Below are 27,502 nucleotides of genomic sequence, written 5' to 3' on the forward strand. Positions count from 1 at the left end.
ATATGGAAGCAACCTAAGTGTCCATCAACAGATGAATGGATAAAGAAGATGTGGCACATATATACAATGGAATATTACTCAGCCATAAAAAGAAACGAAATTGGGTTATTTGTAGTGAGGTGGATGGACCTAGAGACTGTCATACAGAGTGAAGTAAGTCAGAAAGATAAAAACAAACACCGTATGCTAACACGTATATACGGAATCTAAAAAAAAAAAAAAGTGGTTCTAATGCACCTAAGGGCAGGACAGGAATAAAGACACTGACGTAGAGAATGACTTGAGGACACGGGGAGGGGAGGGTAAGCTGGGATGAAGTGACAGAATAGCATTGACATATATACACTAGCAAATGTAAAATAGCTAGCTAGTGGGAAGCAGCCGCATAGCACAGGGAGATCAGCTCGGTGCTTTGTGACCACCTAGAGAGGTGGGATAGGGAGGGTGGGAGGGAGGTACAAGAGGGAGGGGTATGGGGATATATGTATACGTGTAGCTGATTCACTTTGTTATAAAGCATAAACTAACACACCATTGTAAAGCAATTATACTCCAATAAAGATGTTTAAAAAAAAAAAAGGAGAGAGGGTGTTTTTCTTTCCTGTTGTTTTTTTTTTTTTGCATATTGCCAAACACATATAAGTTCATTAGAGAAGGGATATAGTTCAAAATAACTGTAATCCTGAACACATATTGCTCTTAAATTAGAAGTAGATAAACTTGATCTAATCGCTATTCCTTCTCACTCAGTATTTTGCACTTTGCTATGATTGGGCATTTCACAATCGTGGAAATTACCAAAGAAAAGATAAATGCAGAACAGTATAAACAGCTTTATAATATGTACATATTTCCTTTTACCTCTGAAGGAGCTTTGTACTTCTATGTACCTTTGCCTGAAGTTTTCTGAGGTTGGAAAATTCCTGCTTGATTCAAATCTACTTTAAGGCATTTTTATATGCAGAAAAAATTCTGGTTTTTTTCCCTTTCTAAATGTACTACTTGTTAAATCATTTGCCTACAGAATACATGTTCTTTCCAAAAATCAGAAGTACTTGATTAGCCAAATTAGAAGGTAATGAATCAACCCGCTTGGTTTTGGTCATGTAAGATAATTTAACAGTCAAGACAATCAGTATTATTGATGACACTATCATTTCATTCCTGGAAAGATTATCTCCCAATTCAGAACAATTAGAAAAAAGCCTGCATGTCTTTAAAAGATAGAAAAAAAAAGATATAAATTGCCATTTCTGCTAGACTTTCAAGTTTTTTTCTTATATGTTTCATGTGTGTGTGTGTGTGTGTATCTCAGTGACTTCATTTATTGTTTTTCATTCAAAATACAAATTACTGAGCTAAATGTTGAAATTCTATGTGAAATCACACCAAACATTTATAACATTAAAATGTGGTGTCATCAATGTTTATCTTTTTGAGAACCTTTACTCTGTGAAATAAAGTAGCATCATGTATATCTGAATTTTTGCCGAGGACTGCAATGAATTCAGTTATTCACTTGGAGGAAAGAAATTAGTTTAAAACATTGTATTAGACTAGCAACACACCTATTTGCAACACACATCAATTTTTCACATTTTTGATCATTTTGACATAAATGAAGAGAGGGCCACTTCACCTTTTGCAGCCTGCCTGCTTCAAGTAGACAGAAAGCAAGAATTGAAAGTGAGACCTTGTGACTCTGTGTTGAGTCACCCCGAGTAACTCATCTCTGGAGGGTCACCAGCAATGTTCATGCCTGTATTTCCTACCAACTCAGCCGTTATTAAAATGAACAGGAGAAAGGCTGTTATTAATTCCTACAAGACTCAGCAAAACAAAGGCAAAGGCATAAGGAAGACAATAAATTTGTGAAATTCCTTAAGAGTCTGTTACCTCTTGGAAATGAATGCTTCTCTTTAGGTCACTTTGGATAAACTTTCTCACCTGAATGTTGAAGACGGTGAACAGCTTATCTTTTACTCATGGAATGGACGTTGACAAAGAATGTCAGTTTCATTTTTGTACAGAAAAACTAATAGAAGTAATAGAATATGTAACAAAAGTAAAAGAAAAACCTACTACTGAGTGAATATAAATCTAGGACTAACAAATAGAAAATAGAAGGACACAGGCTATTAACTATTACAAAGAATGCTTTCACAATTAGAGGCTCTGGAAGGAAAGAGGCTCCCAGGAAAAGATATGTCCAAGGAAGAGATAATGTAACCAAGCAGGAGCCTATGTGGGCTTCTGGGGATGGACCCCTCCACCATATCCTCTGCTGTAGCTCCTCTCTGAAGTACTTGGATAACAGTATCTGATGCACATTTCCTGAGTTGTTTTACAGATGCTGAAACCACCACCAAATGGAAGAAATTAATTACTTGATAACCATGAGCACGTAGCCCCCAGACCTACTGGCACCTAAAGATTGATAATGTTACCCCTGTGACACCACCCTGTTACCTCACTGCCAACCAATCAGAGAACTGTGCCCCAGCTGATCACATACCCTGTGAGCCACTCCCTCGCCTTGACTTTAAAAATGCTTTGCTGAAACCCACTGAGGAGTTCGGGTTTTGAGCACTAGCTGCCCCGGACTCCTTGCTTGGCGTCTGCAATAAACGCTGCACTTTCCTTCATCACAACCCGGTGTCAGTAGATTGGCTTTACTGCGTACGGGAAAGCGGACCCAAGTTTGGTTCGCTAACAATAGATAATAAGAGTGCTGATATTCAAGGATCCTCAAAGAGCAAACTGGAAAGCGACCTGGACGGTCCATGAACCTAGGAACCCAGTCTTCGCAATGACCGTCATAATTGCCTAAAAGGGGAAGGTAAAGAGAAGTATGTGTTTTCCTCTAAATACATATGGAGAGAAAGACTACTCAGTGAAATGTTATTTTGCTTTAAAAATCTTAATTTGTAAAGCATATTTGTCTTAGTTTTTACATTTCAAAATGTAAATTCAAAATGTAAATGTGAAGAGTGTCCCTGGGGACACATAGGGATAAATACATGAAGCTGTGCTACGTGTGAAAGCTGGCTATTTCATGATGTCACTCCTTTAGGTCCCTGTTCAACTGCCCTCCTTTGGTCATATCTGCAGTTAAACGATGAGCTGCAGAGGGAAACTGCACTTCCTGCAGCTGTGGCCCCATAAACTCAGTTATGAGTCTCAGCAGCACTTTCAATGTGCTTTTCTCTCTTGTTATTCTTAGCACTGCCAGACTTAGAAAAAATATACAGGATGCCCAGTAAAATTTGAATTTCAGATAAACAACGAATACTTTTTACTGTATGAGTGTGCCCCGGTGACAAACTATTTGTTGTTTATCTGAAATTCAAATTTCCCTGGATGTTTGACCCTGCAAAACTCCCTCATTCTACAAGGCCATAAAAAGAAAATGTTATAATCTGTAGATCTGCATTTGTTCACATCTACCGTTTCCTTGTTCTCTTCTATTGGAAAGAAAGACATACCTATTTTCCTCACCACAGTGATCCTTCTATTTTTGGGCTCTGGGCCCCATCCTTTTCTACCTTCCCTGTGGGACCTCAACAAATAAGCAATCCCCCCAGTTTCCTGCATCTTCAACTTCTTTGAGGCCAAGGGTTCTCTAAATAAAAAGCACTAACAAGCCCCCAAATTCCTCTCTCCCTCCACCTGGTCTATTCTCTCTTTCCTTCACACACTCTGCTCCTTTTCCTTTCCCAGGGTCACTAAACGTTGCTGTTCCATGGGGTTCTCCGTGCCCTCATCCTCTCAGTTTTCAGTTTTCTACGGGAGATCTCGCCAATCACCACCTATCGGCTCAAGACTTCCTAGTCTTCATCTAAAGTTGCAACGCCACTTCTGACCTCTAGACCTATATATGTCTCTTTGATATCTCTCTTTGGATGTTTGTTTTGTGCCTCAAACTATCATGTCTAAAACTGAACTCCTCTCCTTTTCTGCTTCTCACTGTGTTCTCTCCACAGTAAATGGTACTAGAATCTACCCAGTTTTCTAAATCAGAAACTTGAGGTCAGATCTATAGGTACTTAATCATCAAGTCCTGTTTGATTTACTTTCAAAATACTTTTAAAAATCCATCTACTTCTTTTTATTCTCATGGCCACCATCACCTCTTTCCTGAGACACCACGCTGGCTTTCTAACCGGGTTCATTCAGCTTCCGTCTTGCCCTTCCTATCTGTTTTCCAAAAGTAGCTTGAGTGTTCTTCCAAAACACAAAAGTGACAGTGTTGTTCTTTTACTTAAAAGTCAACGGAAACTTCCCCTTGTCATTGGAACACTGTCCAAACTCCTAACTGTGGTTGATAAAGACCCCGTGGTTGGCCCCCACCCCCTGCTCCTGCTCCCTGAGGGGCTACAGGGAAATCCTTTTCTCCCCAATCTCACTCATCTCTGTGTGCTCACTTGTACCATATCCTTTTCCTAAAACAGGTTATCTCTTCTCTTTGCTTCTCCTTTGGATTGTTCCTTTATTAGCTCCACAGGGAAACCTGCTTTGTTCTACTAGATCAGTATGTTCCTTTAGCTTCGTTTATTCATGGATTTTTTTTTTTTTTTTTTTTACATTTGCCTGTTTGATTATTTGTCTTACCACCTGGAATATAAGTTCATTAGGGATGAGACCATTACTGCATTTTCCACTGTATTTCCAGCTTCTAGGACCTAGCTCTGATACAGAGTAAATTCCCAAGAAAGAGTTGCTCGATGTGTGAATGAATAAGTGGGCACACAGATATCATGACAGGGATAAGAAAAAGGTCCATTTTAAGCACAATTTTCTTAGGAGCTCAGGCCTATGATTCAAAAATAATCTAAATCAATTTTCTAAACCCCAGTGCTTTGTCAAAAAGCATGATTCTGTTGCTTTTGAAAGGCAGTCTTCTGCTACGAACACTTGGAGTTTTAGAAATTTTCTGCCTCTACTTTCCCATACCCAGATCAAAATTATTGCAGCGATTAAACAAGTCAACATATAGAATATTTTTATCATTTTCTCATCCAATTTGCCTCAAAATTTTTTCTTAATGAAGGTGAAGGCTAGAGAAAAATAACATAAAGTATATCTTCAAGTTCACCATCCAACCCAAGATAGACCTAAAACATTACCAGGAATTATTATTTACTTTTGGGCTCTTCCTGTTTTAATGAAACCATTGAAAGAATTCAATATTCCCTCTGTCACCCAATTCCCATTATAGTACCCATGTTCTTTGCAAGTCTCCTCTCTTAGGTTTCACTGATTACAAAGCCATTCCAAAAGTTCTGTGTGAGCCATCGCTAAATTCCCAAGTTATTCTGAGTACTGCGTAGGGCACAGAATAGGTGTGAGACATGAGTCCTACCTTCAAGGAGCTTGTTGTGTAGAGAAAAGGGAACCAACACACTTGAAACCACTAAAAAAATGACTGAATACCAAACACGTGATATTGAGAATAAAGGTTATGGGAATTGTAAGAAGGAAAATGTCACCATGGACCAGAATACTTTGGAAAAGCTTCATGGAAGAGGATAAAAATGAGAAAGCATATCTAAATACGGGTGTTTGGAGAGGAAGAGAAAGACATTTAGGAAGGAAAGAATTGCATTTGATGGTGGTTGAACACTACTTTTTTTTTTTTTAATTGAAGTATAGTTGATTTACAATGTTGTGTTAATTTCTGCTGTACAGCAAAGTAATTCAGTTATACATATATATATATATATATTCTTTTTTATATTCTTTTCCATTATGGTTTATCCCAGAGCATTGAATATAGTTCACTGTGCTGTACAGTAGGACCTTGTACTGTATTTTTTTTTGTTTTTTCCTGCTCATAATTCTTTTCCCACTTCTTCTGGTACTAGTGCTGTTCTTTTTGGTGTTGACGTGTTCTTTCCCCAATTCGTAAGGTTCTGAAGGGGTTGCCCATAGCCACATTTTAAATCCAACCTTCCCACCCAAGGACTGGGTCCAAGCATAATGACCCATGCCCTGGTGACAGTGATTACCCCTTGGATGTGACCTAAGGCAGGTGAATTCTATTCCTTCTCTGGGATTCCATGTAACTGCTTGAAGAGAACATTTCCCTTTTCTGTTAAGCCACTGCTGGTAAAATGTAAGCCTGCCGCTGTCTCTGTCCACAATGTTTCTTCCCTCTGCTGTACAGAGGAAGCTTGTCTGCAGTCAGAGAAAATAAGAACCACACAGAGAAGGAGAGAGAGTGAGGGAACCACATTGCTTGACTCTCTGGAGGCCCCGAGGGCATCTGTGTACCCGGATTTTCTATTTCTGTGGCTAAGACATCAAGCTCATTTGAACTGGTTTCAGCCAATCTTAACCTGGGAGACGAGTCCTGACCAAAACAGGGGTAAACGGTGGATGTGGAGAAAGAACAGACGTGTAGAGTAGAGTCACAAGGGGATGGTGGTAACGGGAAAGAAGACCCAGATCAAAGCAGTATCTGGAGGAAGTGACAGAACTTGGTTGGGACCGTATATACCCAATGAGAAGAAAACATTGTCAAAACTGGAAATTCAGGGGATCTGTGAACTCACTGACAGAAGTGGGGACAGATGGGATGAGGAAGTGTGTTTGAAGGGAAACAATAGTCAAACCATGACAGCTGAGTTCCTGGTAAAGCTGGGACTTTGTCAGCCTACGGTTTTAGCTTGATGACCTGTCCCATGCTGGTATGACAGCATGAAATACAGGAAAGTGATCTGATTTGGTGCTTTTTGTGTCAGCACTCGGCAGAGGATGACAGAAAACTCTAATTATGCTTCCCAAACTCAGCCTTTCCCACAGAAGGCCCAGGGAGAATTTGTAGCATCGAACAGTGGTTCTCAAAACGTGGTCCCTGGATCAGCCGCATCTGTATCACTTGGGAATGTTTTAGAAACGCAAAGTCATGGGCCCAACCCCAGAGGAAGGGCATCAGAATCTCCGGAGGTGGGGGCAGTGGTCTGCCTTTTACAGGCCCCATAGCTGATACTGATATCCACTAGCTGCTCGTGAAGACTATTCTTTACATGGGACTCCACTGCAGGAGAGGTAATCCACCACTTACTGTTATGGTTTCACATAGGAAGAATGACTCCCTTCAAAAAATTTATTTTCCCTAAATCTATTCAATCAAAAACTGTACGTTGAGTATGTGCTATTTACCAGGCACTGTTCCAGGCACTTTGGACACTCCAGGGAGCAAATCTGATACCGTTAACCACAAAAATACATAGATGTTGGCAATTGAAAATTATGCTATGGTAACTGAATCACAATGCTGTACACCTGAAACTAGCACAACATTGTAAATCAACTATATTCCAATAAAACAAAATAAAATAATGATGCTCTGGAACTGAAGGGGACCTGAGTGTCGGTTAGGGAATCACAAAAGCTTCCCTAAAGAAATGACATTTAAATCAAGAAAGAATGACCAGGAGTTAGCCTGGTGAAGGGCAGAGCAGGTAATGTGAAGGCATCCCAGGCCCTGAAAGGGACAGGCCTGGCTCTTTCAGAGACCTGAAGACAGACCGGCATGAGTAGGTCATTGTTAATGAGGCTGTTGAAGCTGGGCAGGCAGGTCAGATAGATCATGCAGGGCCTTGTAAATCCTATTAAAGATTTTGAACTTGCCACTGACGGCAACTAAGAGGCTACTGACAAGTTTCACGCATGAGCTAACATGATTTTTTTTAAATGTAAATTTTCTACCAAAAAAGGCAAAGCCTTTCCTACTCCACAAGTGTGGGTGTGATAGCATGATGATTTAAATTCCCTCTAAGTTATAGGAAGGTAATAGGGAAACTTTCTCTGCGCGAGGCTTTGATGAGGGTCAAGAGTGGGTAGCGTGTCCCCGTGGGACTAAATGCCAGGAAGGAAAAAGGAAGAAGGGCTCGGGAGCTTCTTCTGCTTTGTGGTTGTAGCTGAGACTCTTCCTGCCCGTCCGTGTCAAGTGGCAGGAGTGCAAGTTCATCTTCCTCCCGTACGCAGGGGACCCTGGTGCTCGGGCTGGGTCCATATAGAGGCTTTTTTCCTACATACGATCTCATATAGAGACTTCATTCACTTTCCAGGCATCTCAGTCACCTCCCTGAGAATGATACCCAAATCTATATGTCCCCGTGACCTTGAGATTTTCATTTTTAATATCTTGATGCGATTGCCCTGTGCTCATACACCACGTTAATGACCATTGCAAATGTGCAGCTGTTTAGTGTTGGTCTGTGTATAGTTCACTACTGCTTGAAAAATCACAAAGACCCAGCCTTGACTGCCCTCCTGCATTTCAGTGACGTGACTCATGTTATCTGCCCAACAGCCGACCCTGGGACATCACCGGCACCACAAATAGCCTGCCTGCAATTAAACTCATCATGTCTTTCCCAAACCAACTGGTCTCTGACCTCTTCTGCCTCTGTCAGTAACATCGGCTTTTACTACCTCCCAACTTCCAAGGTCTGGAGTCTTTCTTGACTTCTTTGTCTTCTGCCCTCACCGACTGCAAGCACGAAGATTGTTCCTGATGACCTGGCGGGGGGTGGGGGGCGGGAATCCTGCTCACCTGGGGGATCCTGCCCACCTGGGGGGATGCAAATGCCTGCATGCCATGTGTTCCTCCCTTTCATTCCCCTTTACCATCCTCATCCTACTCACCCCGAAGTAGGCCGCTTCCACCACATCACCACTCCTTCTCCTCAATCTAGGTCCCCTTCCAGTACATCATTGGCGTCACTGTGACTACTCTTACGTGTTGTTCTTCATCAAGCCTATTTGATTTAGCAAAGGCTGTTCTACATTATTTTTTACAGTGGAATCTTCTTTTTTTTTTCCTTAAAGGAATGTTATGTAGAACCCCAACCCTCTGGTTAAAGATGGGCTAGCGGGAGCACAATTGCCTTGATCTGTCCTCGGCAGCCTCTTTGGCACCCAGAGGCTCAGCAAGGCAGTTTGAAAACAGGGATGCACGGACCAGAGTTAAGCTCCTTGGGAGGATATGCGTGTTTTCTTCACAATGTCTTTTTAAAAAATATTCTAGTTATCCATCTATGCAAACCTTCTAACCTAGTCACACAGTTCACAAAGAGTTCCCGGGTGCACAGCGGCATTCCCTAGTCCCTGCCTGGAGGGCCTGGATGCAGGCCGTGCATCTCTGCCAGGCTAACTTCTCCTTTTCTCAGTCCCAGTCCCACCTCTCAAGGGGTTCCTGGATGATGTGGGCTCTCAGCAATTTTTCTTCCTTCAAATTCCTGTAGTATTCCTCTTCTTAAACTTACCCTGTGCTATCTTGAACATTCATCGTTTCGAGTATACATTTGATTTCTTCCACTAGAAAATAGGCCACTTAAGGGAAGAATCAAGTCTTTCTGTCACTTTATCCTCCGCTCCCAGTATATTATACGGCTCATAGGATTTGCTTAGCGGGTGTATTTTGACGATAACCCACAGTAAGAAATGATAACTATAGGTCCATCGATCTCACTTTCATTAACAGAAGTCTATGTTAAATATTCTGTCTTTGAAAATGTTCCTCCAGAGCAGTGCTTTTAACTTCAGAGAGCCAGCCTCTATGACTTTAATTACAAGCATTACTTTTTTCTCCAATTACCGTTAAGCCTACAACTAGCTTCTCTGATTCTCTTTCATTAAATTATGTTGGAAGTAGATTTGGGGAATGACCACAGATGTTTGTGATTGGGGAGTTCTTCATCTAGACTAGAAATAGTGTTTTAGTCCATCCCCAGACATTTTAGCAAACTCACACTTAAATCATAGTCAAAAGATTACAAGAAACTTACTCGTATTAGTGTCTAAGTCAAATGGTGTCACTTCTGTTTTAAACCACTTAGTGTGTTTTACAGGGTCCTCTCCACTTCTCTAGCCTCAGCTCCACCACCTGCCCCCCCATCCCCGCCACGCCCCCCCCACCTAGCCCCCCCCCGCCCCCCGGCAGCAGCATCCGGCTCTCAGTTCCCTGGAACCCTACTGGCACGCTGCCTGGACGGCCTTCCCTGCTCTTTCCTTGATCAATTCCTGTCATGCTTGAGTCTCAGTCAGCTTGTCACTTCCTTAAGAGAGTCCTTCTCTGATCTCCCAGCATAGGTAAACCTTCCTCATTATACGCTCCTACATTCCTTATCACAATTGTAACTAACTGTGAAATAGCTTTCGTGTCTGTTATTCCCATCAGATTGTAAGCTCTAGATGTCAGAGACCCTACAAATCTTAGGCACTGTAATATTTTCAGTGCCTGATGCATTACAAATGCCTGAGTGAATAAATGAACGAACATTTTATGAATGACTATTTCATAAAACTTTCAGAGAAACAAACCATTATAATATTATTTACATCCAGAGCCTAATTCTCCTTCTCATCCTGCCCTGAATGAACATACATAGAAAGTGTTCTCTGGGTCACGTGATTCGCACAAAACACACATACATGTTTTATAAAATAACTTCAACTTTCATAAAAATAAGCCCCCAAAACCAAGCAACGAAAACATCACTTGCTCCCAAACAGAATCCAAGCCACTTAAATGACTGGGTATAATAGGAAAATCCAAAATATTTGTTTTGTTTTTAACATTGTCTTATTTGTGCATACTAGCCTGGAGAGTCACATCATTCTTTTAAATTTTAGGTTATTTTGAAAATTGTATCCAGTCGGGTAAAAAGTGCAAACAAGCAGTCTCAGAGCTATGAATTGTCTACACGTTGAAACCTTGTAGTACACAATTATCACCAAAGTTAATGTGGTCTCCTTCCCCGAAGGCCCCAGCAACCCCGCAGATATGTCCCTGACTTTTTTCTGTGCCCTTTCAGTCTCGAATTATGCTGCTGAGTCAGATAACCGGAGAACAAATTAGCACCAACTGCAGAGGAAATTTTTCTGATACAAAAATCTGACCTTAAACCCCCCAAGCCCTGAATATCCTCTGTCAGAGCACTAACAGTTCACCAGATCTGCATTGAAGAGTCTGAAGTTTCACACTCTCACTCATGTTTCCTCCACAATTCTTGTCTTACCGAGCGTAGGGACAGGACGCAATTGGTTTGTCAGTCTTTTGACCAGGACAAGTCATTATTCAGTTAAAAGAAGGGGGAGGGGAAAATCTAACTGTATTCTGGAACAGCTTTCAAACCCACGGATACTTGTGCATTGTTCTTCCCATCGCTTTGCTCGTTTTATCACCCTATATCCAACTGGACAAATAACAGTATGAATCAAGGTTATGTTTTGAGGGTAGGTGACGCACACACACACACGTAACTCACAGCAGGAGGAGATATATTTGGCTGTAATCAAGTCTTTCTCTGGAGTGACTGACCTGCATGTTTTTAAATGATCAGACCCCTCATGGTAGGTGGCAGGAGGCTTCTGAAGGAATCCTGCGGGCTTCACAGTCTTGCCACCTTCTTTGACTGCCAGCATTTCAGTGCTGGAATCTGTCTCTGAAAATATTCTCTTGATTGTTTCATTTTGCCCAAGACTGTGCAAGAGCTGAGGATCCCTGCGGCGGTACCTGCCTCTGCTTTCCTCATGCTTCCTTGAGGGTCTCTTGATGTCAGAGGACCATCTTGGCAGGGAACCACTGCATCCTTGGTATGTTGTGCCTTTTCCTCTGTGGAGATTTAAAGAGTAGCTCTCACACTCGGTCAGCTCTGGGCGCTTTTTACCTTCGGATCCCAAATGTACTGGATGGATTTCATTAGGAGCGGAAGACACATCCAAGTTTCCACTTGGTTTCTTATTTCTCCTTCTCCGAGACAGGCGGAACTTCACCTGGGCTCTCCTTTTTGCCTGAATCCAGTGACTCTCATCGGTGGAAGATGAATCTGAAGAATCTGTGTCAGTCTCACTCCACCGGTGGCTGGGGATTTGGAGGTGAGAATCGCTTCTTCTCCCTTTCACTTGCTCTTCTGTGTGCTTGTACCTCAGAGCAGCCCTCCTCCTCCTCCTAGGCCTCTGCTTTACTGATTTCTTACCAGACTCCTTCCTAGCAGGGCTCAGCACCACGACCGGGGTGCTTTGCTCAAGTGAGGCTTCTGACATGTCATGTAAGATGGCAGATCTAGACAAAGCAGCAGGTGAAGGATGGAGAATGGGGATGGGGAGGAAAGCCATGGAAATGGGAATGGAGAGGAAAGCCACGGGAAAACAGAGAGAGAGCGAGCGATGAAAATGATAGCACGGACCCAAAGTTGGTAAATAAAGATCAAATGAGGGCAATGAACTAAGGGAGAAAAATTAGGCTGGTCTAAATTACCCACGGACAATGTAAGGCAGAGGCAAGAGTCACAGTCTTAGCACACACAGCAAGAGTACAAAGCACTGGTCTCAAAAAACACCAAACGGGATCATTTGCTAGGCACTTACCTGCAGATGTCCTGAGTGGACGGACAGACAGACAACCTTGACTGGCTCCTGGGAGCTGTTCCTGTGGTCGGGCTGCTCGCCTGGAGAAACAAGTTAGATAATTTGGCATCTTGGTTAAGGTAATACATGGTCGATATCTTGCTTTTTTTCCACATATTTAAAAAATTACAACAAATGCGGCTGCCGGTCATGTTGCTCGTAAGGCAGCTCACAGGATATAGGAAGTCGGAGGGCCGGTTTTGCAAAAGTAAAACTGATTTGAGGAACTTGGAACAGCTGAGATGCTGTACCACTTTGCTGTTTCTTCATTTGTGAGAGAGGAAGATGATTCCAGAAGTTTCTATTCTATTTACTGTAAACTTTTGAGGGGGAATGGCTCAATTTGCCTTGGGAACAAATAGGCAACCCCCGAATAGCCTATGATAGAAAGGACACAATGTCTATTATGTGACAAGGGTGATAATAATCCGGGAAGCTTAAATAATCAAATAGCCCTTAGATTGCTAGATACTGCCTGGGGTTAACCTTGTCACTTTAAGGCCCCATGAGATGATATATTTGAAAACACTTCATAATATTTAAAAGCCTGCAGTGATTATTATTATTTCATCATTGACACTAATAAAATCTATCCATTGCAACATTATTGAACCTTCATATCTTTTAACCTAAGATAAGAGAGCCTGAAATTATGCATATTGTTGGCACAAATTTGAGTCCATTTCATGAAACTCCTACCTTTGAAACACAACATTTTCTTCACTATTTTGACTTATTCAACTGTTGTATTTAGTACAGACAATAATGACAAATCAAAAGCTAGACCGTATTGAGAATTTACTGTGGTTAAGTCACGGTGCTGTGATTTATCTACTGTCCCTTTAATCCTTACAATAATCTCACAAAAGAGAGATAGTAATAACTAACAGTTTTGAGGGAATATTATGTGCCAAGCACTGTCCTAAGTAATTTTCATATGTTCATTCATTAATACTCACAAGAAACACATGTGGCACATACTAGAATTACTTCCATGTTACAGATGAGGAAACTGAGAAATCGGTGCTGCTCCTTGCTAGTAGGTGGTAGAGCAGGGCTTCGGGTTAGGAATCCTGCCCCTCCATCTGTTCTCATTCCCACCTAGAAAGGCACCCCTCTCCTTTACACAGAGGTAACTGAGGGAGTCCCAGGTCCAGATTTAGGCCATTCTGACTGCACAGATGAAATTGCCACCAAGAAAATAATAGTAAAGGTAGAAAGATTAACCCCAAATTTCAAAGCAGTTCTAAAAATCTCCATATTAAAGTTATATACATAGAAATCAACTACAAGAAAAAACTGCAAAAAAATTTTTAAAAACACATGAACATGTGGAGGCTACGCAATATGCTACTAAACAACCAAGGTGTCACTGAAGGAATCAAAGAGGAAATAAAAAATACCTGGAGACCAATGAATATGGAAACACAATCATCCAAAATCTCTGGGACTCAGCAAAAGCAGTTCTAAGAGGAAAGTTTATAGCAATGCAAGCCTACCTCGGGAAACAAGAAAAATCTCAAGTAAACAACTTATCCTTACACCTAAAGGAACTAGATAAAGAACAAACAAAAGCCAAAGTTAGTACAAGGAAAGATATAATAAAGATCAGAGCAGAAATAAACAAACTAGAGACTAAAAAAAAAAAAAATAGAAAAGATCAATGAAACTAACAGCTGGTTCTTTGGAAAGATAAGCATAATTGATAAACCTTTAGCCAGACTCATCAAGAAAAAAAGAGAGAGGGCCCAAATCAATAAAATCAGAAATGGAAAAGGTAAATTACAACCAACCCCACAAAAATACAGAAGATCATAAGAGACTACTATGAACAACTATATGCCATTAAAATGGACAACCTAGAAGAAATGGGCAAATTCTTAGAAATGTACAATCTCCCAAGACTGAACCAGGAAGAAATAGAAAATATGAACAGACTGATTACCAGTAATGAAATTGAATCCGTAGTTTAAAAACACCCAACAAACAAAAGTCGAGGACCAGATGGCTTCACAGGTGAATTCTGCCAAACATTTAGAGAAGAGTTAATACCTATCCTTCTCAAACTATTCCAAAGAAATTGCAGGGGAGGGAACACTTCCAAACTCATTCCATGAGGTCAGCCTCACCCTGATACATAAACCAGACAAAGATATTACACAAAAAAGAAAATTCAGGCCAATATCACTGATGAGCATAGATGCAAAAATCTTCAGCAACAATACTAGCAAACTGAATCCAACAGTACATTAAAAGAACCATACACCATGATCAAGTGGGATTTGTCCCACGGATGCAAGGATTTTTCAATATCTGCAAATCAATCAATGTAATACACCACATTAACAAATTGAAGAATAAAAACCATATGATTACATCAATAGATGCAGAAAAGCTTTTGACAAAATTCAACATCCATTTATGACAAAAACTCTCCAGAAAATGGGTATAAATGGGAATATACCTCGACATAATGAAGGCCATATATGACAAACCCATAGCTAATATCACACTCAATGGTGAAAAGCTGAAAGCATTTCCCCTAAGATCAGGAACAAGACAAGGATGTCCACTCTTGTTATGTTTATTTAACATAGTTTTGGAAGTCCTAGCTTCTGCAATCAGAGAAAAAAATAATAAAAGGAATCCAAATTGAAAAGAAAGAAGTAATACTGTCACTGTTTGCAGATGACATGATACCATACATAGAAAATCCTAAAGACAACACCAGGAAACTAATAGAGCTAACCAATGAATTCAGTACAGTTTCAGGATACAAAATTAATATACAGAAATCGGTTGCATTTCTATATTAATAATGAACTATCAGAAGGAGAAATTAAGGAAACAATCCCATTTACCATCAACTTGAAAAGAATAAAAACTGGAATAAAACTACCTAGGAATAAAGCTACCTAAGGATATAAAAGACCTGTACTTGGAAAACTATAAGACACTGATGAAAGAAATTAGGACGACACAAACAGATGAAAGATATACCACGTTCATGTATTGGAAGAATTAATATTGTTAAGATGACCATATTACCCAAGGCAATCTACAGATTCAGTGCAATCCCTATCAAAATACCAAGGGTATTTTTCACAGAACAGGAACAAATAACTTTAAAATGTGTGTGGAACCACAAAAGACCCCCTATAGACAATAATATATTCAGAAACAAGAACAGAGCTGGAGGAATTAGGTTTCCTGACTTCAGACTATACTACAAAGCTACAGTAATCAAAATAGTATGGTACTGGTACAAAAACAGAAACATAGATCAATGGAATAGAATAGAGAGTCCAGAAATAAACCCATGCACTAATGATCAATTAACCTATGATAAAAGAGTCAAGAATATACAGTGGAGAAAAGACAGTCTCTTCAATAAGTGGTGCTGGGAAAACTGGACAGCTACATATAAAGAATGAAATTAGAACATTTCCTCAGACCATATACAAAAAAAAAAAAAAAAACTAAACTCAAAAAACTCTCAAAATGGATTAAAGGCCCAAACGTAAGACATAAACCATAAAACTCCTAGAGGAAAACATAGAACACTCTTTGACATAAATTGTAATAGTATGTTTTTTTATGTGTCTCCTAAAGCAAAGGAAATAAAAGCAAAAATAAACAAATGGGACCTAATTAAACTTAAAAGCTTTTGCAGAGCAAAGGAAACCATCATCAAACAAAAAGACAACCTACTGAATGGGAGAAAATATTTGCCAATGATATGACAGATAAGGGGTTGATATGAAACATATATAAACAGCTCATATAACTCAACATCAAAAAACAAACAACCTGATTATAAAAATGGACAGAGGACCTGAATAGACATTTTTCTAAAGAGGACATTCAGATGGCCAACAGACACATGAAAAGATGCTCAACATCACTAATCATCAGGGAAATGCAAATCAAAACCGCAATGGTGTATCACCTCACACACAGCAAGATTACTGTCATCAAAAAGAAAACAAAAGGCAAGTTTTGGAGAGGATGTGGAAAAAAGGGAACAATCCTACACATTGCAGCCACTGTGGAAAACTGTATGGAGGTTTCTCAAAACACTAAAAATAGAATTACCACACATGAGCCAGCAATTCCACTCTTGGGCATACATCTGAAAAAAACAAAAACACTAATTCGAAGAGATACATGCACCCCAGTGTTCACAGTGGCATTATTTACAATTGCCAAGATATGGAAGCAACCTAAGTGTCCATCAACAGATGAATGGATAAAGAAGATAATATTCAATGGAATATTACTCAGTCATAAAAGAAAAAAATTTTCCATTTGCAAAAACATGGGTAGACTTGGAGGGTATTATGCTAAGTGAAATAAGTCAGACAGAGAAAGATAAATACTGTATGATATCACTTCTATGCAGAATCTGAAAAATAAAACAAACTGGTGAATATAACAAAAAAGAAACAGACTCAGATATAAAACAAACCAGTGGTTACCAGTGGGGAGAGGGAACAGGTGAGGGACAAGATAGGGGCAGGGGATTAATAGGTACAAACTACTATGTATAAAGTAAGTAAGCTACAAGGATATATTCCACAATGCAGGGAATACAGCCAATATTTTATAATAATTATAAATGGAGTGTAACTTTTAAAAATTGTGAATCACTATGTTGTACACCTGTAACTTACATAATATTGTACATCAAATATACTTCAATTTACAAAAAGCTAAAAAAAAAAAAAAAAGAAAAAGAAAAAGGTAAATGCAGATGATTGTGGGATCCAGAGGAAAAGGAACTAATTCTAACTCAAAAGGTTAGGAAAACTTCAAGAGGAGGTGTAGAAGGCTGAATAATACACCCCTTCACCCCAGCCAAGATGTCAACTTCTTAATCCCTGGAATTTGTGAATCTGTATCCTTACATGACAAAAGGGACTTTGCAGAGGTGATTAAGTTAAAGACCTTGAGATGGGGAGATGGTCCTGCATTATCCAGGTGGGCCAGGTGTAATCAGGAGAATGCTTCTAAGAGGGAGGCAATAGAGTTAGGGTCAGAGAGAGAAGACGTAAGGATGGGAGCAGAGGTTGGAGAGAGGGGAGATGCTACACTTCTGCCTTTGAAGATAGAGGGAGGGGGCTCTGAGTGAAGGAATGCAGGCAGCCTCTAGAAGCTGGAAAAGGCTAGAAAATAAGCTCTCCCTAGAGGGTCCAGAAAAAATGCAGTCTTGCTTATATCTGGATTGTATCCCAGTGAGACCCATGTTCGACTTCTGACCTCTAGAACTATGATATGTTTGTGTTGTTTTAAGACAAGTTTGTGGTAATTTGTTATAGCGGTCACAGGAAACTAATATAGGAGGTAACATTTTAGCTAAGCTTAAAAGGAAAGAAGGAGTTATTAACAAAGAGATTAAAAATATTCTAGGCAGGGGAAGCAGTGTCCTGATAGGGAAGGATGGCATTCTCAATGTGTTCTAACAAACTGATCGACATCTGTGCACTTCCTTTTTAAAAATTTATTTTACTGAAGTATAGTTGACTTAAAATGTTGTGTTAATTTCTGCTGTACAGCAAAGTGATTCAGATATACATATATATTCTTTTTTATGTTCTTTTCCATTATGATTTATTGCGGGGTATGGAATATAGTTCCCTGTGCTATATGGTAGGACTTTGTTGTTGACCCATCCTATATATAATAGTTTGCATCTGCTAATCCCAAACTCTGAATCTTTCCCTCCTTCACCCCCCTCTCCCTTGGCAACCACAGGTCTGTTCTCTATGTCTGAGTCTGTTTCTGTTTCATAGATAAGTTCATTTGTGTCATATTTGAGATTCTATATATATGTGATATTATATGGTATTTGTCTTTCTCTTTCTGACTTCACTTAGTATGATAATCTCTAGGTCCACCCATGTTGCTGCAAATGACACTATTTCATCCTTTTTTATGGCTGAGCAGTATTCCATTGTATATATGTACCACATCTTCTTGATCCAATCATCTGTCGATGGACATTTAGGCTGTTTCCATGTCTTGGCTACTGTGAATAGTCCTGCTATGAACATAGGGGTGCATGTATCGTTTTGAATTAGCATTTTGCCTGGATATATGCCCAGGAGAGGGATTGCTGGATCATATAGTAACTCTATTTTTAGATTTTGAGGAACTTCCATACTGTTCTCCATAGTGACTGCACCAATTTACATTCTTACCAACAGCAAGGGAGGGTTCCCTTTTCTCCACACCCTCTCCAGCATTTGTTATTTGTAACATCTGCACCCTTCTGACTTCTAACTTTCTGAGTCTTTTCTGTCAACCCATGAACGTGGTGTATTTTTAAAGTCTTGAACATCATCTTTGGACACCAGTCTGTGTTTTATTATCTCCTTCAATATTTGTATTAAAACTCACTTATCTCAAGGCTTCTAATTTAGATCAACTTCATATCTACCCATCAAAAGCATAGCCAGTTTTTGTAAAAATAGAAGTATTTCTGTACTCGACTCAGTGAGCAGTAAGTTTTGCCAGATTGTGCACTGTTTATTCCACGTACACCCATTGAGGTTCATAGGAAGCTGTGCATACAGCAGGCACTGAATATAGGCCACATGTGTGAAGTTTGTTCCTCATTCTGTTTTTAAAAAAGCAATGCACCAAATGCAAAACAGATAGCTAGTGGGAAGCAGCCGCATAGCCCAGGGAGATCAGCTCGGTGCTTTGTGACCACCTAGAGGGGTGGGATGGGGAGGGTGGGAGGGAGGGAGATGCAAGAGGGAGGGGATATGGGGATATATGTATATGTATAGCTGATTCACTTTATGATACAGCAGAAACTAACACACCATTGTAAAGCAATTATACTCCAATAAAGATGTTAAAAAAAAAAAGCAATGCAGCCCCAAAATGACCTTCAGTCACTGATGATGTGACTGTGAATGTGAACCACAATACAATGAGCATCATAATGGGTATCCATGGCTACTTAATGGTGCGTTAAAACCAATTCCATGGGGCTTCCCTGATGGCGCAGTGGTTGAGGGTCTGCCTGCCAATGCAGGGGACACGGGTTCGAGCCCTGGTCTGGGAAGATCCCACATGCCGCGGAGCAGCTGGGCCCGTGAGCCACAGCTGCTGAGCCTGCGCGTCTGGAGCCTGTGCTCCGCAACAAGAGAGGCCGCGATAGTGAGAGGCCCGCGCACCGCGATGAAGAGTGGCCCCCGCTCGCCGCAACTAGAGAAAGCCCTCGCACAGAAACGAAGACCCAGCACAGCCAAAAATAAAATAAATAAATAAATAAAAATTAAAAAAAAAATAAGAATCACATATAGTACTGAGTATTTATATTAAAAAAAAAAAAAAAAACAAAACAATTCCATGAAGTTGCACAGGCAAAGGTGCTGCAATAGACATCATCATGATAAAACAAATTTTATAACCTCACAGGTCTGGGCAAATGCATATTCTGCAATGGGAAGGTGATTTATCAATTAATAATAACACAGAACATTAAAAAACATGCAGCTTTCCTTTGGAGAGAGTTTTGGTCCACCATGACACTGAATCAAATAACATTTATATCTGTAACCCTGAAGGATTTTGAAGGGGACTGAAACTGTTCCTTGCGGCCCCCCAAGAGTCTTCAAATAGCTCACATCCGGTTTTAGTCTATACGTATTGAGCGGGCAGTTGGGCTACTGCTGGAGCAGATGCTGTCAGTGCCTCCCTGGATCTTCGTCCTACCCTGAGTTCACTTGCCTGTGGACTGGTCCCCACTTGATTTCTCTGCCTGGGTCTCTCCTGGTACCACGTGCACTTGCTGGGCGGCACACAGGCACAGCCTGGGAGTGTGGGATAAGTTAAAGCCCTGGGGACAGTTCTTGGATTGGAGTCAGTGGATAAATGCCCTGGCTTATTCCATCTTCCCAGGGGCAGTTCTGAGGTGGCTACCAGAGTTTCTCAAAAGGTCCTGAGCTGGATCAAGGCCCATTTGTTCACAGCTCAGGACATGGAAGCAACCTAAGAGTTCATTGACAGATGAATGGATAAAGAAGATGTGGCACATATATACAATGGAATATTACTCAGCCATAAAAAGAAACAAAATGGAGTTATTTGTAGTGAGGTGGATGGAGTTAGAGTCTGTCATACAGAGTGAAGTAAGTCAGAAAGAGAAAAACAAATACAGTATGCTAACACATATGTATGGAATCTAAGGGGAAAAAAAAAAAAAGGTCATGAAGAACCTAGTGGTAAGACGGGAATAAAGACACAGACCTACTAGAGAATGGACTTGAGGATATGGGGAGGGGTAGGGGTGAGATGTGACAGGGTGAGAGAGTGTCATGGACATATATACACTACCAAATGTAAAATAGATAGCTAGTGGGAAGCAGTCGCATAGCACAGGGAGATCAGCTCGGTGCTTTGTGGCCAGCTAGAGGGGTGGGATAGGGAGGGAGGGAGGGAGGGAGATGCAAGAGGGAAGAGATATGGGAACATATGTATATGTATAACTGATTCACTTTGTTATAAAGCAGAAACTAACACACCATTGTAAAGCAATTATACTCCAATAAAGATGTTAAAAAAACAAAACAAAAAAAACACGCTCTTTATTGGCATTTCCCCTTTCTCTTACTTTTTTCATGCCTTGTGTGCTTCCCAGAAAAACTACCTGCACCTGACAGAGACAGCATCTAAACTGAATGGAATCTATTTGACCAGCTGATTGATATGAAATTAATCTTAGCTGTGTCACTTTTGATTCATTTGCTCAGCAAACATGAATAAAGATCTATCATATAATCAACACAATGCTGAGTTCTGGGAATAAAGAAATGGGTGGCATCCTGACAGGGCTTCTTGTTTAGTGGAGAAGAGGTGTAAGTGAAGAGGCAATTTTAATACAGTCTAGGGTATCCTGATAGTATAGTAGCGGGAGTTCTGATGAAGGAAGGGCACCTAATGGAGGGTGGAGCAGAGATTTAAAGGAAGTGTCCCAGAGAAGAGAAAACCTCACCTCAAAAGTGTGGTGTGGGTCATGTGGGTGAGGACCGTCCAGAGGGGGAGAAGGGTGTGTCAGAGCAGAGTGGGGAGACCATGGCTTGTTTTGGGAACCACAGAGAGTTTGGTAATGGCCGGAGAGAAGGTGGTGAGGGAGATAGGAAGTGATACAAAGTCAGGAGAAAGAAGTAGATGGAGGTTTTATATGCCACGTTGAAATGCATTGGTTGTATCCTCAAATAAATGGAAAGTCACTGAGATAATCAGCAGCAAATGGAAATGATTAAATTTGGGCACTAGAAAGCTCACTTTGGCAGCTGAGCATTGGAAGGTCCAGAACTGACTATAAATAGGGAGAAGAATTAGGATTTGTTATATCCAGGATACAGCGGGGAAGGAGGAAAGGAAAAGTTTAAGCAACACCATCCCAACTGGTTGTTTTATTTTTAAATATGATAAAAATTATTTGAAAGATCAGCTGAAAAAAGTAACATGGGGAAACATCTAGGAGAATCTTTAATAAGAGCTAAGTGAAATCAGAGTACTTTTACCAAATAGCAAACATAGTGTGAAGCTTCAGAAATAAGAATATGTGGGTGGCAAAGATACATCATTAAAATAGAAATGTATTTATCTATATATCTATCTTTCTATACCTTAGTACATAATAAAGTTGCATTTCAACTTTTCGGTGGGAAAAGGCTAGGTTATTAAATAAATAGCATGGGCAAAAATGACTATAGTCATTTAAAGCTTGATCCCTTCCTTACCATTTACACTGAAGTTTATGTGAATGAAAGACTTAAATGTAGTAAAATAAACGATAAAAGTATGAGAAGGAAACATAACTGATATGATATAATATTGTGGAAGGGAATATCTCTCTTAGGATGATATGGAACAAAAATCTCATACAGGAAAAGACAGATAATCATAATAATTTAAAAAATTAAAACTTCTAATTTATAAAAAGGAAGCACATATACCTACACACCAATACTACCCCAGACAAAAGTCAAAGCCATAAATAATGCCACATTTCATAACATATATGAAAGCCAAACAGCTAATTTTCCTAGTATTCAGAGCTCTTTTACAGATCAAGAAAAATAAAATTGATTGTTCTTAGAGGCAAAGGAGTAAAACAGGTAGGTGACAGAGAAGGAATTCCACATTCGCAGAAGAAATTCCAAAAGCCTTGTGTAAAAAGATGCTCGATCTCAGTAAGCAAAGAAATGCTGATTCCACTAACAATGGTATTTACTTTCACTTATAAGATCAGCACATTCAGGGGCTTCCCTGGTGGCGCAGTGGTTGAGAATCTGCCTGCCAATGCAGGGGACACGGGTTCGAGCCCTGGTCTGGGAGGATCCCACATGCCGTGGAGCAACTGGGCCCGTGGGCCACAACTACTGAGCCTGCGTGTCTGGAGCCTGTGCTCCGCAACAAGAGAGGCCGCGATAGTGAGAGGCCCGCGCACCGCGATGAAGAGTGGCCCCCGCTCGCCACAACTGGAGAAAGCCCACGCACAGAAACGAAGACCCAACACAGCCAAAAAATAAATAAATAAATAAATAAATAAATAAACCCAAAAGTTTAAAAAAAAAAAAAAAAGAAAAAGAGAAACTATTAAAAAAAAAAAAAAAAAAGATCAGCACATTCAAAAAAAATTGATAATACCCAGTGTACCTGAGGTGAGGGGACCAAGCATCACTAATGCATTGTTGAACTAATCATAAATTGGCATGACTAATTTGGAGGGCAATTTGGTAAACTATTAAAATAGAAATTGTCTATGTTACTCAAGTCAGAAATTTTACTCATAGGAATCAATTTTGTTAAAATACTTGCACAATTGGCCAAAGATATGTTCATTATAAGAAGAAATTGGAAACAACACAAATGTTGTTATTTAAAGTGAAATACATAAGCCATTAAAAGAATGAGATGCACACACATACAAACTCACACACACACACACACATTTGAAGGATACATTTTTAAGTGAAAAGCTAAGTTTCAAAATTTTATATAGTGCGATCTCATTTGGGTAAGTAACGCTTTCATGATGTATGTTATCATATGACTAGGACACATTTGGAGGAGTGCACACCCAGCCACCAACAGTGATTATCTTTGTAAGGCAGGATTATAACAAATCTTTATTCTTCAGGTTAAATATATCTGTAATATCTAAAATCTTTAATTTTAATAAAAGTAAAAAGAACTTTTAAATCATATTAATGATGATGTGATAAATCACAACGATTAAAATCAAGAATCAAGATTTGTGGGTGTTTTCCTCCAATATTTAAGTGATAAAGTCATTGCTTATTAACCTTTTTGAGCTCCACTTTGCTCCTTCAATTACATGTAGTCAATACAACATCTACATAAAAGGATTGTTAGGAAGAGAACATGAAATCATTGATCAGATAACTGCTTTTTGAGTGTCTAAGAGCTGTAATAGGACACTGATTTTGAAATATTAGAATTTTTTTCTCTCTACAAATAACTCAACGATATCCCCTCTTTCAGAAAGAAGACATGCAACAGTCTTAATTCAATGGTTCTCAATCCTGGCTAAAATTTAGAACCACCAGGGAAGTTTTAAGAAAAAAATACCTCTTCCTGTGCCTGATTCCAGAGTCTCTGAGGAATGGGCATCAGGGCATAGGACCTGACCATCAGTCTTCTTAAAGCTGTGACTCCATGTATATCCAAAGTTAAAGCTTAGGTCAAAGGGGACACTATTCTACCTTAAATTTCATATTAGATTTTTTCCCCTGAGACTCCAGGGCTAATATTCTTGAAATCCTGATTTTTTTTTTGTGAGAGTGAAAATATTTTCTGAATTCCCAAATCAGACTTTTATATATCTAGAAGAGATCTTGGACTTTGGTCATTACTTTACTACAACCTATGGTGTAGGGAGATAAGGGGAAGGACTTAAAGGAAATTTACAGTTCGCAGGAATAGGAATCACGCTCTGCTTACCACTACTTGTGCTGAAGGGCAGGGCAGGGACAGAAGACCAGGGATGACATTCCGGTGTGTCTCCCTCCCCATTTATCCCCCAACAGCACAATCTGGGGCGAGGCAGGGTACGTGGCAGGCTCGCCAGGATAGGCTTGGGGGAAAACCTAGAGCGTGATGGCTCTTCCCTTCCCTGGAAAGACTTGTCTTTCAGATCAGCTTCTGGGTGGCCACGGGCGGTGCCTAGCCTGGCACCTGCTCCGGAGGTGGAGAGACTGAGGATGGGCCTGAGCAGCTCCCCTAGCTCCGCCTGGTGTGGGCCAAGCATCCAGAGGCCTTGTGCTTCTGCGACTGTGTGAGATGGCCAGCCTGGGGGGGCGGGGTAAGCAAGGGTCACCAGAGTTCAAGCTAACGTGACGTCACACCAGAAGGCACAGAAAAGACTACCCAGGCAAGAGGCCTGGCAAGGGTGGTGAAAACCCAGACTGGCTGGAGGGTCAGAGCGAGCTGGTCACCAGGTCCACCAGCCAGGGGTTGGTGCTTTAGCAACAGGGCTGGTAAAAACCTGTAGGATAAAGGTCTAAATAGAAACCGCTGCCCCAGTCTATTCCGAAAACTGAAGGGAAAAGAGGAGAAAGTTTAAAAGTCTGAATGTGATTAAGTTCTGAATGGGTAGAGACTGAGGTCTTTTTTTGAAAAAAAATCCAACATCTCCCATATCAGAGGTAAAAGGGCTTATTAAGAGGAAGATAGGGGGACTGAGGTTACTTTTAGAGTCACATGTTTTTTTCCCTGTCTTGTGCAAAAATTCACCACACTACACACTGAGGGCCATGTGGGATCCCTACGAAACTGGGTAGCACACATCCACACCACTGGCTGATTACAACACCTGGATGTATTGATAGAAGAAAGTAATCTTGAAGCTGAGTCTATAATCCTGTGAATTAAAGCTGGTGCCTAAAGAGGAAGCAGGCCAGACACGAACAGCAGAAAAGAGCAGGGTGGCAGGTTGTCTCAGTGCTCCTTTTGGGACACCAGGTCTTGGAAGGAAGCGAACATCTTTTCAAAAGGGGAAAATCCAATCTACCCTTGGCAATTCATATCATTCGGAGAGAGGCTTAGAGCAGGGCTAGATCTGCAGGTCAAAAAGAGAAGCTGCAACCAGTGGTGCAGAACCTAGCCTGCCCTGAAAGGTCCTGGAAGGCCAGTGAGTGGAGCCGCAGGGGTCTGCAGAGGCCAAACTGAGCCAGCCTGTATGTCCTACTGGAAACAGAGATGGGGCACTGACCGTCAGCAGGGAGGCCATGGCCGGGAATTTCATTTAAAGCACCAGCTTGTGTTACCTCCCAGTTCTCAATGGCCATCCACTCCCATTGATATAGATTAGATCCAAGGTAAGCCTCGGCAGCAGTAAGACCAGGGACCGGGAGATGATAGGTCTGATTCTGAGAGCAAGGGTCGTCTCTTGGGGGATGCTTAGGGACCATACTGTGAAGGAGTTGAGGACCCATTCTTGTACCCAGGCAATCTAGTAAGATGCAGGCATTCTGGGAGTGGATGGAGAAGCAGACTCAGACAGGTGTCTCTGGTCCCCTGTATCACACCCCCTCTGTCTACGTCCAATGGCTGCAGCCCCGGTGAACACTCCTTGTGAGAGTCAGCTGGTCTCATGGTGACAGTGACCCACCTCAAGTGAGTGCCACATTGTTTGTACTTCCAACTCCTAATTCCATGGGAACCCACTTGGCCTTACATAATCCTGAAGGCAAGGGAGTTCCTGAGTCCAGGGGTAGCCCTCAAAGACACAGGCGCCAGGAGCTTGTGGATAAATGACCCACCCTCCTATCCCTCAGGTAGAAAATTCTGAGAGACATTTTGGATATTTCTCAGGAGTCCCATTAGAATCAGGCCCCCATAACTGACTTCAAAATGCACCCTTAACTTGACTTTTTGCCTGTCCTTGTTTCATGTGCCTTAATCCCTCATTTACGATTTCTGGGATGACTTCTGAAATATACCACCTGCACCAAAAGTCTATTGTTGCCACTAGTGCTTTGAGGGGAGCCCAAACTGAGACGTAGCTGGTATCAGAAATAGTGCTGGAAAGCAGACCCGCATAGAATTTAGGAGCTGGGTCACTCATGGCTAGACATAACAGGGAACCCTTTGCTGGTGGCAGGTAGGGCGGTGATAAAGCCTAGCGAGCTGTAGCATCGCTATTCCTGGGCTGGCTGAGGTGCAGGTGGTGGAAAGCGGGCGGTAGCTCTAGCATTTGTACAGGAAGCACCAATGGTAATTATAAGGACACGTAGTTGCCTGGCTCGGTTTCCTGCCTTGGCAGCTTCTATGAAAGAGAATGGTCAGTTCAGCTTGGTCAGAGGTGCTTTGTGTATATCCCCAAGTGTAGAGATGGTATCGAGGCAGTCCTCAACCCAAAGGGGGCAGAAGCCAGAGGAAAAGTGCACCAGCCCCCAATAATTCAGGCGGTCAATTCTTGGCAATATTCTTTTTTTTTTGGAAGTCTCGTATACTAGTTTTATTTTGTTCTGGGAGATTTTAAAAGCAAACAATTCTCTGGATGCCTAAAAGTAATGCCTAGGTTTCTGTTTTTAGGTATTTAAGCTAGACATAGAAAACAAACTTATGGTTACCAAATGGGAAAGGGGGGGAGGGATAAATTAAGAGTTTGGGATTAACAGATACACACTACTATATATAAAATAAATAACCAACAAGGACCTATTGTATAGCACCAGGAACTATACACAATATTTTTTAATAACCTACAAGGGAAAAGAATCTGAAAAAGAATATATATATATATGTACATATGAATATATATCTAAATCACTTCGCTGTACACCTGAAACTAACACAACATTGTAAATCAACTATACTTCAATAAAAAAATGAAGATCAGGCAAGAGTCAGGCAGATAGCAGTCTCTTGAAAAACCACAGCACTTGTCAGATGCATTTGTATAGGTAGTAGTGACAATGGTAATTATCGCAACACTAGTAAGAATCAGAAATAGTCAATAGTAAATATTGGTGATCATTTACTAAACCCTTATAACGTACTTTACTTATATATATCAAACATATACAACCTT

General features: G+C 40.7%; 1 protein-coding gene across 2 annotated transcripts in view; it reads right to left on the bottom strand.

Moving 5' to 3' along the window:
* MARCHF1 (membrane associated ring-CH-type finger 1) overlaps window positions 1–27,502 on the bottom strand; it is an 898,048-nt gene that overhangs the window by 81,106 nt on the left and 789,440 nt on the right. Inside the window, exons 6-7 of one of the 2 annotated variants that reach the window (XM_059922368.1) lie at window positions 12,382–12,461; window positions 11,333–12,076 (exon numbers count right to left, since the gene is read on the bottom strand). In XM_059922368.1, coding sequence (XP_059778351.1) covers window positions 11,333–12,076; window positions 12,382–12,461 — 824 coding nt within the window. The remainder of the gene's footprint in view (window positions 1–11,332; window positions 12,077–12,381; window positions 12,462–27,502) is intronic. The other variant, XM_059922369.1, reaches the window with a different exon arrangement.

This window comes from Balaenoptera ricei, chromosome 5 (genome assembly GCF_028023285.1).
Source record: "Balaenoptera ricei isolate mBalRic1 chromosome 5, mBalRic1.hap2, whole genome shotgun sequence".
Lineage (NCBI taxonomy): Eukaryota > Metazoa > Chordata > Mammalia > Artiodactyla > Balaenopteridae > Balaenoptera > Balaenoptera ricei.